Below are 12,288 nucleotides of genomic sequence, written 5' to 3'. Positions count from 1 at the left end.
GGGCAGCGCCCGACTGGTGCGCGCCGCTCTGGCCGGGCGCAGACCTCCCGGCGCGCACGGGGCGGGCCGGTCGGCAAGGAGACGTTGTTGGGGAGCGTGCGTGTCACTAAGGCGACGTGGGGTCGCAGGGGTGCGCGCTGGGTCCGGCCTCCGCCCGCGGCCCAGGGCTACCCCGAAGGAGCCACGGACTCTGCCCGCCGGCCCTCGCCCCTAGCCGCGCCGGGGTCCCCCATTTCCCTAGCAGAGGTCGGACCCAGAGGTCCCGTAGGCCCCGCCGCCTGGTTTCCCGTAGACGTTTATTCAGGAAACAGTGGCGCTCGGTCGGGGTTTGGCCGAGGGGGGCGGGGTCGAGCGGGCCCACCCTCCCCCCGAGCTCTGCTGACCCCTGGTGGCTGGACCGGCTCCGGCGGGTACCGGCCCCCAAGCGGGGACACAGCCCTGGTCCCCCAGGTTCGCACCCTCCTGTCCACTCCCCCCAGCCAGAGGTGGGGCGACCCCAGGGGCAACTCAGGCAGCCCAGGGGGGCGGGAAGGCTGTGCGCAGCCAGGAGCCCAGGGACTGGAGGGGGCGGGGGTAGGAGAGTCAGGAGACTGGAAAATGGCCCAAATGCCCAGAGGAGTCCTCTGGGGAAGCCCGGGCATGTGCTTGCAAGTAATGAGGTGGGTGGGCAGGGCCTGGGTGTCGCGAGAGATGACAAAGATGCTGGGCTGGCGGAGGCCTGCGACGGAGCTCCTGGCGCAGGAACACGTGGCCAGGGGCCCGCAGGAGGTGGGGGGCACCCACAGGTTTCCACCACCGGGAACACCGCCTTGTGGCCATCAGCGCTGGGGCCGAGTAGCAGTCCTGCAGGGACAGGGAGGCACGCCCCTGCCCATAGAGTGTGCCTGCAGGGGACAGGCGAGGGTCAAGATGGTCTGGGGTGGCCAGAGCCGGAGACCACTGCCTGGCCTGTCAAAGTCTCCCTAGCTGTGGCTGAAGCCCCGCGCACATGTGTGGGACTGCCCGGCCGATGGGCCATGGCACAGAGGCTCCCCTGGGCGCCTCTCAGGAGCCCGTTCCAGGTGCTCCCCGGGGCGTGGGACCTGCTGCCGCAGCCCACACCCACACGCTCCACCCTGGGAAAGCCATCCAGGGCCAGGCTCTCGGGAGACACTTCTACCCCTACTCCCCCCAACCCCTGGGGAACACGCAGCAGAGCTGAGCCTGGAAGCCGAGATCCTTCTCTTGGTGGAGTTCAGGGTCTGGGGAGATGGTTGAGCTCCAGTCACGCTGCATCCCGCTGCAGAGTTTAGGCAGACATTAGCCACCCGGATGGGGCCCCAAGTGGCGCTGGAGGGCTTCTCAGAAGCCTCGCTCCCTCCAGGGAAGTCTGGTCCTTGCAGGAGGACGGCTGCGGGTGGGCAAGCCCAAGCACTCGCCAGGCCCCGGCACCCACAGCCAGGCTCCGCAGGGCAAAGCTGAGCTAGGTGCCCCTACTGCCCACAGGACGTTCCTTGAGATCCCACGAGATGGCCCGGACCCCTCAGCACCGGGAAAACCAGCAGCCAGCCTCGACGGAGCCAACTCAGCGGCTCAAACAGAGCTTCCGAAGAAATTCCAACTAATCTCTTCAGGGGGAGGCAAGAGGGTATCCCATCCACGCGCCAGGACGCGCTGCTTGGAGAAAGAATCAGTCTAAAAAAGGCTGAGAATGGAATGCAGGCGTGGGGTCCAGTGGGCAGGCCGGGTGGTGAGGCCAGGAGGTGGAGCTGGGGAAGTGCCCCCCAGCTCAGAGCTAGAGGGAGGAGATGGGGACCCACGGGGACCTTCCCCACAGGGAAGGTGCCGCACAGGGGGCCAGCCCCTGCCAGCGAGGGTGCCCGGAGCCCAGTTTCCCTGTCTCGAGCTGGCGTCTGCTGGTGGAAAGGATCCATAAAAAGGCCCAGAAGGACAAAGGCGAGCGAAAGACACATCCCTGGCGCCTACCTCCTGGGGAAACTCCCAAATATCCAGACACACACATACACACACACGCACACGTACACACACAAGCACGTGCACGTGTGCGCACTCACGCACATGCACACACACATGCACGCACACACACACCCCTAAGTCATATGCAAGTGGGAAGAAGTCTTGGAAAAACGCCACATGCTCACCACCAGTGCTACTAAGTGCTAAGAGATCATAAATGGATTTTTTTTAGCTTTCCTAAAACAACGTTTTTTAAGCGAAAAGAGAAAGGGCAATGTCTTTCAGAGCTTGGAAGGAGAATATAGTTTGGTCCTGAACACTACGCCTGCCCACACTACTAATGAGGTCAAAATAAGGACATTTTAAGATACGCAAGATCTCGCTGTGCTTATTTAACTTGTTTTAACTTGTCTTAACCATGTCTCAAACCCAGAGCAGCTTTCGCTTGAAAAACAAGTTTACACCAATTATAGTTGCGAGTTACCTCTAATGGTAAAAAGCAAAGTAAATGTTTCCTGGCCAGTCAGGGAGGTTCTCTACTAAACAGAGAGTCCGTACAGGCTGGGGACAGGGGCACAGAGGGTAACCACACAGGGAAAAAAGTGAAAGTTAAAAAAAAAAAAAAAGATGAAGAGCCCTGGGTCCGCAGAGCCTGGCTGGCTCGGTCAGTTGACCCTGTGACTCCTGATCTCAGGGTCCTGTGCTCAAGGTTCAAACCCCACACTGGGCATGGAGGCTACGTAAAGAAGGAGGAGAAGAAGAAGAAGAAAACGAGCCATTAGTCCTTGAACCCTTGCATAATTCTCTTTCATGCAATACAGTCTTAAGAACGAGGATTTCGTTTCCTGGTTTCCTCTATGGTTCATTGGTAAATACTTTCCGTTAACATCACGGTAGTCACAGACTAAGAAGTGACACCTGTCAACCTTGATGACATAAGAAAAATGCAACTGGCCAAACCGTGTGATGGAAGAAGAGAAGGGAGCCCGTTCCCCGCATCCCCCATTGAGCAAGTCAAGAAACAGTCTCCGACGTTGTTCACAAAATACAAGCCGCGAGTGCCAGGATCAAGAGCCTGGAGCCAGCAAGCCCTGCGAGGAGCCTGTTTCCGCAGAGCAGAAGGGAGAGCTGCAAAGTCCAAGCGCGGAGGAAAGGGACCCTCCGAGCTGGAGCGACCACCTGTAGGAAAACAGCGGTGCTGGGTCATCTGGGGAAGGGGGGACGTTCTGCATCTCTGCCCGCCCGCAGCTCTGTGCATCCAGCGTCCGGCGTGCCTGGCTGGCCTCGGCCACCACAGCGGCCTGGGCTCTGCAAGGCCCCTTCCTCCCGCCTGTCTACCCAGCGAGCACCCAGCCCGTCCTCCTCCCTCACCTGACCGGCTCATCTGCACCTGTCCTCACCTCGCGGTCACTCCCCCGCCTGCTCGGTTCAGCTCCGGCCACTGCCCTCACCCCCCGGCCGCCTCCTGAGGCCCTCTGCAGCCTCTCCTTCCCGCCGCCTGACAGGCGGGGGCTCACTCTCAGTGTCCCCCCACCCCAGTGGTTCCCCGTGTTTGAAACACACCCATAGGGCCGGGGCCGCCTGAGTGGCTCAGTCAGTGAGGCATCTGCCTTCGGCTGGGGGTCCTGGGATCGAGCCCCACATCGGGGTCCCTGCTCAGCAGGGAACCTGCTTCTTCCTGTCCCTCAGCTGCTCCCCCTGCTGGTACTCATGCTCTCTGCCGAATAAATACAATCTCAAAAAAAGTTTAAAAAATGAAACACACCCATGCTCAGAGTTGCCACATTTAGCGATTAAAAATAGAGCTGCAGGTCCCGCTGGGGCCGACGCTGTGGGGGGATCCCCGAACAGCGCCAGGTCGCTTATCTGCGGGGTGCGTGATCCTCACCGTGGCCACGGGATGGCGCCACCACCCCGTGCTTCCGACAAGGAGCTCAGGTGCCACCCTCCGCCCTCACGGGGCTGCAGTCCGCAGAGCGGGGAACCCTGCCGCGGCCTGTCAGATCCTGCGGGCCCCTGCCCCCCTCTACGCCCTTGTCTTCCCCCACCCCCAGAGCAGGGACAGGACTAGGGAGCCTCATGGGTCCTCGTCTGACGGGTCAGAGTGACAGCCGGGGGCGGGGGGTGGGGAGGGGCTCTACAAAGCGATGTGGCCCCGTGAGTCGAGTGGGCGGCCACACGAGGCCGGCAGCACAGGGTGTGACGCACCTGGGCCATGCGGATCCCATGTGAGCAGTGGCCCCACAGCCCCACCCGGGCCTCCCTGCTGCTCTCCGCCAGACCCCAGCCTGTCCAAGGACCCTCCCGCCTCTGCTTAGACACCTGGAGACCCAGGGGATCTGGGCCATGCCTAGGGCACTGGACCCCGATGGCTGTCCCCCCGCCCTCCCCAAGCAGGGTGCAGGCTCACAGCTGGGGCCCAAGGCTGCCAAGACAAAGGCCAAACTCTGATCCGGGGGGGCCCGCCGGCAGTCCTGCTAGGTGGCGGGGCCCCAAAGTCCCGGAGACCGGTGCTGTCACCCCCAGGGCAACACTCACAGCTCAGCTCCAGACGGGCTCCTGGGACCCCACCATCTCCTCCTGGACCTGTGCCTCCAAGGCAGCCCCCGGCCCCCGGTCCAGCCTGAAAGCCATGCGCACCACCAGCCGGGCCACCAGCTCCCTGCCCACGACGAGCTTGTCTTCTGCCTCCCACAGGTTCACCGCAGCGTGGCGGCCTCCCCTGCAGCCACCCCGGCCCCCTCCTGGGCCCTGGAGGCCGGATCCCACTCTGGGCGCCCCTCAGAACCTCCCTACCCTCAGCTCTGAGACAGCAAGTCCTCCCCACCCAGGTCCTCCAGGGTGGCCGGCCACACTCAGATCTCTGCTGGGGGCAGGGAGAGATGTGGGGTCAGTGGCCAAGCCCAGGCAGGGTACAGGGTACAGGGCCACAACACAGGTGCGAGCATAGGGAGAGGTAGAAAGCCAGGTCGAGAAAGGGCCCCAGGGTGTGCTGGGGTCCCCAGAGAGCCCTACCCACGTGCACCTTCTCTTGGTCACTGCCTACGTGATCTGGGGGCTGCGGGGTGTGCTCCAAAGACCTGGTGGCCATCTCCACTGGGCCCACTGGGCCTGGAGACCCCAGAGGCCACGGCCCGCCAGCTCCCCATCCCAGTAACCCGGTAAACCCCAAGCTGACTGGCCCAGCCTGGCCCAGAGACCCAAGGGGACCCATCCCCAGAGAGGCTCCTGTCTGCCCTGCTTCCTCCTCGGAGCACAGTGTCCCCAGCCCTGCCCTCCTCAGTGCCCTCACTGGCCCTCCAGCCTCCAGGAGAGCATGCTCGGTGGCCCCTGGCCCCACCGTGACCAGGTAGTCCCCTCTGCCGGTGTCCATGGCAAGCTGCTCAGGCTCCATGATGTCACAGTGGGGGGCCAGGCTCAGCCCTGAGCGCCGCCACTGGGGGTCCTGCTGTAGGACCCACCCGGCCACTTGGAGGAAAGGAGAGGACAGAGGCCCGTCAGGGCTCTGAGGAGCAGGGCGGGTGGGCCCCACGTCTACGCAGCTCCCTTCAGCCTGCCGCTGCTGGAAGGAGGCAACCGTGTGCAGGTGCCCAGGTGGGCAGTCCAGGCCCTCCTGGGTCCCCCCCGCCACCGCGGAGCATGGGCTCCAGGCACAGCCCCTGCAGCAGCACGCCCTCGGGGGGATGCTCCCCACCACATCCGCTGCTGGGCCTGGGACACCTCAACCCCCTCCAGGCCCAGGGTCTCCAGGACTCAGACCCCCGCGGGGGAGGGTGCAGGTCGGCTCCCAGCGTCCCCCCAACAAGCACACCTGCCCCAATCTTGGGACTCCCCTGCCTCGGAGAGGGGCTGGGGCAGGTGGGCCAGGACCCAGTCTGGCCGGGGACTGTCCAGGGCACAGCAGGGTGGCACTAGGTGCTCCGTGGCGCACAGCAGGGTCTGGCCGTGCTGCTCTGGATGCTGGGGCACAGGCAGGGAGTGGGGGGCAGTCCCTGCAGCTGCACATGGGCGGGGCCGGCCTCGGGCTCAGCCAGCACCACGGAACCTGTGCTCCTCTCAGCCGTGTAGCTGTAGGCAGGGGTGGAGTGGGGCGTCAGGGTCCGCAGCCAGCGGAGGGCCCGCAGGCTACTGAAAGGGAACAGCTCCCACCCCGGCCCAGCACGGCCTCCACCCCGCGCAGCACAGCCACCGCCTGCTGTCCTCCCTGGTCTGTGCACCTGTGGGTCTTCCCGCCCCATGTGGACGCCACCGTCACTGTCATCGTGGCCAACCAGCAGGGGTTGCACGCTCTGCAGACATGTGCTGCTGAGCAGATCCTCATCACAGAAGGGGAAAAGGAGGCGCAGACAGGACCCCGGGCGGTGCGGGGCCTCCCCCCGGCTGCGCCTTTAGGGTCCACCTGTGCTCTTGCTACCGACCGCCTCCCCCTTTGGTCATCTGCCTCCAGCCTCCCAGATTCGTTCCCACAGCTGCTGCCCACTTCCCACCTCTCACTGACCCCTCCGCCCGCCCCTGCGGCTCGTCCGGGGGACCTGTGGAGCTCGCAGTCGGGCTGCACCCCCGGCACCCTGGCCTGAGCCTCCCTCGTCTCCTCCCTGGATCACTGCACCAGCCTCTTGTCTTCATCTCCCTCTGACACGCCCACCCCACCCCACTGTCCATCCTCAACAGAGAGGGCAGCGGAGCCCTGTGAAGTGGCGCCCACAGCTCCAGCTTGGGCCGTGGGAAAAGCCAGAATCACTCAGTAAAAGCCAAAGTCCTTTGGGGGCCCTGCCAGGCTTGGCCTGACCAGGCCCCAATCCCCTCCCTGTCCGCATCCTCCCTGCACTCCCCCCTGCTCAGCCAGCTCCAGCCTCTTTCCGTACAGTAACAGACACTCCTCCCCTCAGCACCCATAATGGGCCTGTCCCTCTGCGGGGATGGGCCTCTCAAGAGCCCCCGGCTAGAACCCCCATGGCTCCCCTCATGGCACTCTTCTTGGTAGATTTAACTTGAACCTAAAGTCCCTAAGGATCGGGGACTTGGAGGACTCAGATGATTAAATGTCTGCCTTTGGCTCAGGTCATGATCTCAGGGTCCTGGGATGGAGCCCCCATTGGACTCCCTGCTCAGCGGGGAGCCTGCTTCTCCCTCTCCCACTCCCCCTGCATGTGTTCCCTCTCTCCCTGTGTCTCTCTGTCAAATAAATAAATAAAATCTTTTTTTTTAAAACCATTTTTTAAAAGATTTTATTTATTTATTTGAGAGAGAGAGAGAGAGATCACAAGTAGGCAGAGAGGCAGGCCGAGAGAGAGGAGGAAGCAGGCTCCCCGCTGAGCAGAGAGCCCGATGCAGGGCTTGATCCCAGGACCCTGGGACCATGACCTGAGCCGAAGGCAGAGGCTTTAACCCGCTGAGCCACCCAGGCGCCCCAATAAAATCTTTTTTAAAAAAGATTTTATTTATTTATTTATGTGACAGACAGAGATCACAAGTAGGCAGAGAGGCAGGCAGAGAGAGAGGAGGAAGCAGGCTCTCTGCTGAGCAGAGGGCCCGACGCGGGACTGGATCCCAGGACCCCCGGGATCATGACCTGAGCCGAAAGCAGAGGCCTTAACCCATTGAGCCACCCCGGCGCCCTAAATAAATAAAATCTTAAAAAAAAAAAAAGTCCCGAAGGACCTTTGACTTGCTTGGGCCCCATCCAAGGCCCCGACCTCCACTTCATAGTTGTGCTTTCTAATGATTTTTCTTGAAGCCAGCCCTGTACATTGCGTGGGCTTCCGGTTCTACACCCCGCCTGCCCGGTGTCTTCTCTCGTCCTAGAGCCGATCACCTTCCGCGCTGTCTCGGGTGTGTCTCACACCCCAGCCCGAGCCCGAGGCCGAGGGTCGGCCTCCGAGCCTGTGCCACGGCAGGTCCCACCGCGACCAGGGGGCTAAGTTTTCCGGGATTTTTGTGGGTCCGCTGTCACACGGGCGGCCGCCGGAACCGGCCGTGAGGGGCGAGTCTGTCACACCAGCACGAGCCGAATCAGAGCTCAGGGCTTCCCCCGCTACCGCCGGTCTTGCACGGTGGGCCCGCGCGCCAGGGGCCCAGGCCGGAGCCTTCTCCGAGCCACGGCGGGTCTGGGCAAGGCCACAAACCAGGCCCCCAGGCACTGCGGCCCGAGCCGACCGGGCTGCGGCAGTCCGCCGGCCCCAGCAGCCCTGCAGGAGCCCCGGGAAGAGGCTGACTTGACCTGCGGCCCCGGCGAGGACGCGGGGCTGAGAAGGCCACCTTCACCGGCTGCGAGGACGCGGCGCGGACGGAAGACACAGAAGGTCTGGCGCGGTCTCAGTGACTGCGGGGGCGGGGGCGCTCAGCGGGGAAGGCCCGCGGGTTGGGCTCAGCGGGGAAGGCCCGCACGACAGGGCGCGAGAAGAGCGGAAGCGCGGTTGGAAGACCCCCGCGGCCCGCACTCCGGAGCGCACCCCCTCCCCGACCCCCGCGGCCGGGCCGGGCCTCCGCCTCCAGGGTCTTCAGCCCCCGCGGCCAAGCCTGCCCTTCGGCGGACAGTGCGGGACGCCGGGCGCAGGCCTGGGGCTCGGGAGGGAGGCAGCAAGGCGGCCACAGCGGGTGGGACCCAACGGCGAGAAGCGCGGGGCTCCCGGCCGCGCCCGGGCCCGCAGCCCCGCTCCTCCGCCGCCCAGGCCCCGCCCCCCGCCCAGGCCCCGCCCCGACACGAGGCCTCGCTGCGTCTCCGCAGCCGCAGGCCCCGCCCCGGCCCCGCCCCCCGGCCCGGCCCCGCCCCGTCACAAGGCCCCGCAGCGTCCCCGGAGCCGCAGGCGCAGGCCCAGCCGAGCCGGCCGCCGAGCGGGTGCGGGTGTGGGTGCGGGCGCAGCGGCCATCGACCGCGCGGTCGCGCACCGGACACCGTGCGCACCGTTCCGGAGGCGCCCCGCGAGTGGTGAGTCCCTGGCCCGAGCGCAGCGGCGTGGCTACCCGCTCGGCCGCTGGGCCGGCCGCCCCCGCGCGGGCCCTGCGCAGCCGAGCGGCGTCGCGGTGGGTCAGTCTGTAGGTCCCGCCGGGGCGCCCGGCCCGCTTGGGCCCGGCGCGGCGGCGGGCGGCGGGCGGGCGGGCGGCGGGCCGGCGGGGTGGGGGGCGGGGGGCGGGGGCGGCAGCGACGAGACCCGCGTCCCGAGCGCCCCCTGACCGGGCAGCGGGACCCATCCGCCCTCGGTGCGGGTTCCGTGGCCGCCGCCCCCACCCGCCTCGCCGTCTCGCCCGCTTTGTTCCCCCGCACGCCCTCTGGTCGCTTCCATCCCCCACACGCCCCCGCACCCCGCTGTTCCTGGCGTGCCCTCCTGGCGCCCCGACAGCCGATCCAGGCCTGCTGCTCCCCACCTTGGGAGCGAGGGACAGTCGGGCCTGCTTTTGGACAAGGGTCAGGGCTCTCGCGGCTCACAGATGGCCTGGGGATTTCCTGGGATAGAAATAGCCGGCGGCTCTGGCCCCTTAAAGCTGCTTAAGGGGAGGGTGGCGAAGGGGAGGGTCCGGGCACACCTCCACACCTCCCTGACCGCGCCCCCAGCCCCGACCCGGGCTGAGCTCTGACCGAGGAGACGTCGCCCCGGTCATAAACCTCCCCCACTTGCTCCTAAGAAACACCCAAAACCCAAAATCACGGAGCTGGCGAAGTCATCCTCTTGTCTGTCCCCTCCTCCACTTTTGGGGTCGTCTTAGAACGGCCCCTTCCAAAGCCCCACGCCCTGCCGAGGACTCCTCCGTGGCTTTCGTGGTCCTTCTGCTCACGAGTTGCCAGTGGCCCTGGGGGCAAAAGTCACGAATGCCCCCCTTTGTGTCCTGGTTCCCTGCAGCAGGTGGGGCGGGGCAGCGGTGGCTTCTTCCGGGGACTTGTCACTGCGGGGCTGACTTCTCTCTCTCTCTCCTCTAGGGGGAGACCACAGAATCTGAGGCCATGCCCCACGAAAAGAGTTTCTTAGTGTCTGGGGACAGCTATCCTCCCCCCAACCCTGGATATCCTGGGGGACCCCAGCCCTCCATGCCTCCCTACCCTGGAGCCCCTTACCCACAGGCCCCCTTCCAGCCTTCTCCATATGGCCAGCCAGGGTACCCCCAGGGCCCCAGCTCCTACCCCCAAGGGGGCTACCCGCAGGGCCCCTACCCCCAAGGGGGCTACCCCCAGGGCCCCTACCCTCAAGGGGGCTACCCTCAGGGGCCATATCCACAGAGCCCCTTTCCCCCCAACCCCTATGGACAACCTCAGGCCTTCCCGGTACCGGACCCTGGCTGTGAGTAGAGGGGAGAAGCTTTGGGGGGAGGGGCAGGGGCTCCAGGTGCCCACTTGCCGTGCTGACCCAGCCCACCCTGCCCCTCAGCACCTCAGCATGGAAACTACCATGAAGAGGGCCCCCCGTCCTACTACGACAACCAGGACTTCCCCGCCACCAACTGGGATGACAAGAGCATCCGCCAGGCCTTCATCCGGAAGGTGGGCGAAGGAGGCTGGGGGCGGGGGAGGGGAGGCGCGGAGGCCCTGTGGGGCAGGACTCTGAGCTGGCTCCCACCCTAGGTGTTCCTGGTGCTGACCCTGCAGCTGTCTGTGACGCTGTCCACTGTGGCTGTGTTCACCTTTGTCGGGAAGGTGAAGGGCTTCGTCCGGGAGAACGTGTGGACCTACTACGTGTCCTACGCCGTCTTCTTCATCTCCCTCATCGTCCTCAGCTGCTGCGGAGACTTCCGGCGCAAGCACCCCTGGAACCTCGTCGCTCTGGTAACCCCAGCCCCCGGCCCCCCCCGCGTCCTCACCTGCTGCCCCCCACTCTTTGCAGGCGCAGGAGGGTGGGGATGGGGCGGGGTAGGGGTGGGGAGCGGCTCCCCCCACACGAGGCTCTGTGTCCCCACAGTCGATCCTGACCGTCAGCCTGTCCTACATGGTGGGCATGATCGCCAGCTTCTACAACACCGAGGCGGTCATCATGGCCGTGGGCATCACGACGACTGTCTGCTTCACGGTGGTCATCTTCTCCATGCAGGTGAGGGGCCCTTGAAGGCCGGGCTGCTGGCCCTGCGGGCCCGGACGCCTTCCCGGGCCCGGCACCCAGACCCCCTGTCCCCCCGTGCCCGCAGACGCGCTACGACTTCACGTCGTGCATGGGCGTGCTGCTGGTGAGCCTCGTGGTGCTGGTCATCTTCGCCATCCTCTGTATCTTCATCCGCAACCGCATCCTGGAGATCGTGTACGCCTCGCTGGGCGCCCTGCTCTTCACCTGTGTGAGCGCCGGGGCGGGGGGCGGGGGGGCAGGGGCGGGGGGCGGCAGCGAGGGGCGTGGCGGGGGTGCATCCCTCACTGGCCCGCCCGCCCCTGCAGTTCCTGGCTGTGGACACCCAGCTGCTGCTGGGGAACAAGCAGCTGTCCCTGAGCCCCGAGGAGTATGTGTTCGCCGCGCTGAACCTCTACACCGACATCATCAACATCTTCCTCTACATCCTCACCATCATCGGCCGCGCCAAGGAGTAGCCGGAGCTCAGGGCCCCACTCAGGTGGCGTGGCGGGCCTGGGTCCTGGCCCTGATGGGGCGGCGCCGTCACACCTCCCCTCGCACCCCTGCCTCCCGCCGGCCACAGCCCGGGACCGAGGGGCCCCTCTCCGACCCTTCCGCGTGTAACTGCAGATTCTCCTGTGTGGACCTGCCGTGGCCAGCATGGCCCCTTCTCGCCCTCCGGCCCCGCCCAGGGCAGTGGGGTCCGGTTCCCAGGCCACCGCCTGCCCACTCACTGTTGCATGAGCCGTCTGCCAGCCCACCCCAGGGTCCGGGGGCCACACCAGGTCCCAGGGGAGAGGGGGCGAGCCAAGAGGTGAGGGTGCACGTCTCCCTTCCTGTTCCAGCCCCCCCCACCCCAGTCTGGCCTAGGGTCCCCCTTCCCCCACCCCTCCCCCGCCCTGGAGCGCTGCCCTCTGGGGGGCCTGAGGCTGCGGGCCTTGTCCCCCTGCGGAGCCCTGAGGGCAGAGAGGATGAGGCTATTTCAGGGGGGAGGGAGACCTTTCTCTCGTCTTGCTGTCTTTAAACTTCCAATAAATGGGACCTTGTGCTCTCCACGTTGTGATCCCTCTCCTGGCCGCATTTTCTGGGGGTGGGGAGGAGCCTGCGGGCATCGCCAGGGTAAAGGGACCCGGAGCAGGTTAGCCTGCCGGGAGGGGAAGTCAAGGACAGGGAGGGCAGCCAGGCCGCCTCCGTGCGCACTGCACTGCCCTTCCTGTCGCCTTCCCGACTCCGTCCGAGGTACCCTGCGGGGACGGGGACAGGGACCCGAGGCCTCCGGAGCGTGGGGCCGGGTTTGCAGGGTGGT

The 12,288-nt window shown here is 65.7% G+C and overlaps 1 protein-coding gene across 2 annotated transcripts; it reads left to right on the top strand.

Moving 5' to 3' along the window:
• The first annotated feature begins 8,750 nt into the window (after positions 1 to 8,750).
• On the top strand, positions 8,751 to 12,050 carry GRINA (glutamate ionotropic receptor NMDA type subunit associated protein 1). Of its 2 annotated transcripts, XM_080802547.1 has the most exons (8): positions 8,751 to 8,884; positions 9,872 to 10,229; positions 10,317 to 10,429; positions 10,511 to 10,711; positions 10,845 to 10,973; positions 11,068 to 11,211; positions 11,309 to 11,481; positions 11,613 to 12,036. In XM_080802547.1, exons 2-7 carry the CDS (start codon positions 9,896 to 9,898, stop codon positions 11,456 to 11,458), a joined length of 1,071 nt encoding a protein of 356 aa, XP_080658673.1. In that variant the 5' UTR covers positions 8,751 to 8,884; positions 9,872 to 9,895; the 3' UTR covers positions 11,459 to 11,481; positions 11,613 to 12,036. The 2 variants fall into 2 exon arrangements, with proteins under 2 accessions (XP_080658673.1, XP_080658674.1); XM_080802548.1 differs by having other exon boundaries at positions 8,759 to 8,884; positions 11,309 to 12,050.
• Positions 12,051 to 12,288: the final 238 nt, after the last annotated feature.

The sequence above is a fragment of the Martes martes genome (genome assembly GCF_963455335.1).
Source record: "Martes martes genome assembly, chromosome: 4".
In the NCBI taxonomy this organism is placed as follows: domain Eukaryota; kingdom Metazoa; phylum Chordata; class Mammalia; order Carnivora; family Mustelidae; genus Martes; species Martes martes.
Note: the sequence above shows the minus strand (reverse complement) of the source record. Positions and strands in the feature narration are given on the sequence as shown.

What these genes read in the sequence shown, in the direction of transcription:
- GRINA (XM_080802548.1), top strand. Translation starts at nt 9,896, where the DNA reads ATGCCCCACGAAAAGAGTTTCTTAGTGTCTGGGGACAGCTATCCTCCC. An exon ending in CCCGGTACCGGACCCTGGCT is followed by an intron (nt 10,230 to 10,316) that starts GTGAGTAGAGGG and finishes CCTGCCCCTCAG; the next exon opens with CACCTCAGCATGGAAACTAC. An exon ending in CCTGGAACCTCGTCGCTCTG is followed by an intron (nt 10,712 to 10,844) that starts GTAACCCCAGCC and finishes GTGTCCCCACAG; the next exon opens with TCGATCCTGACCGTCAGCCT.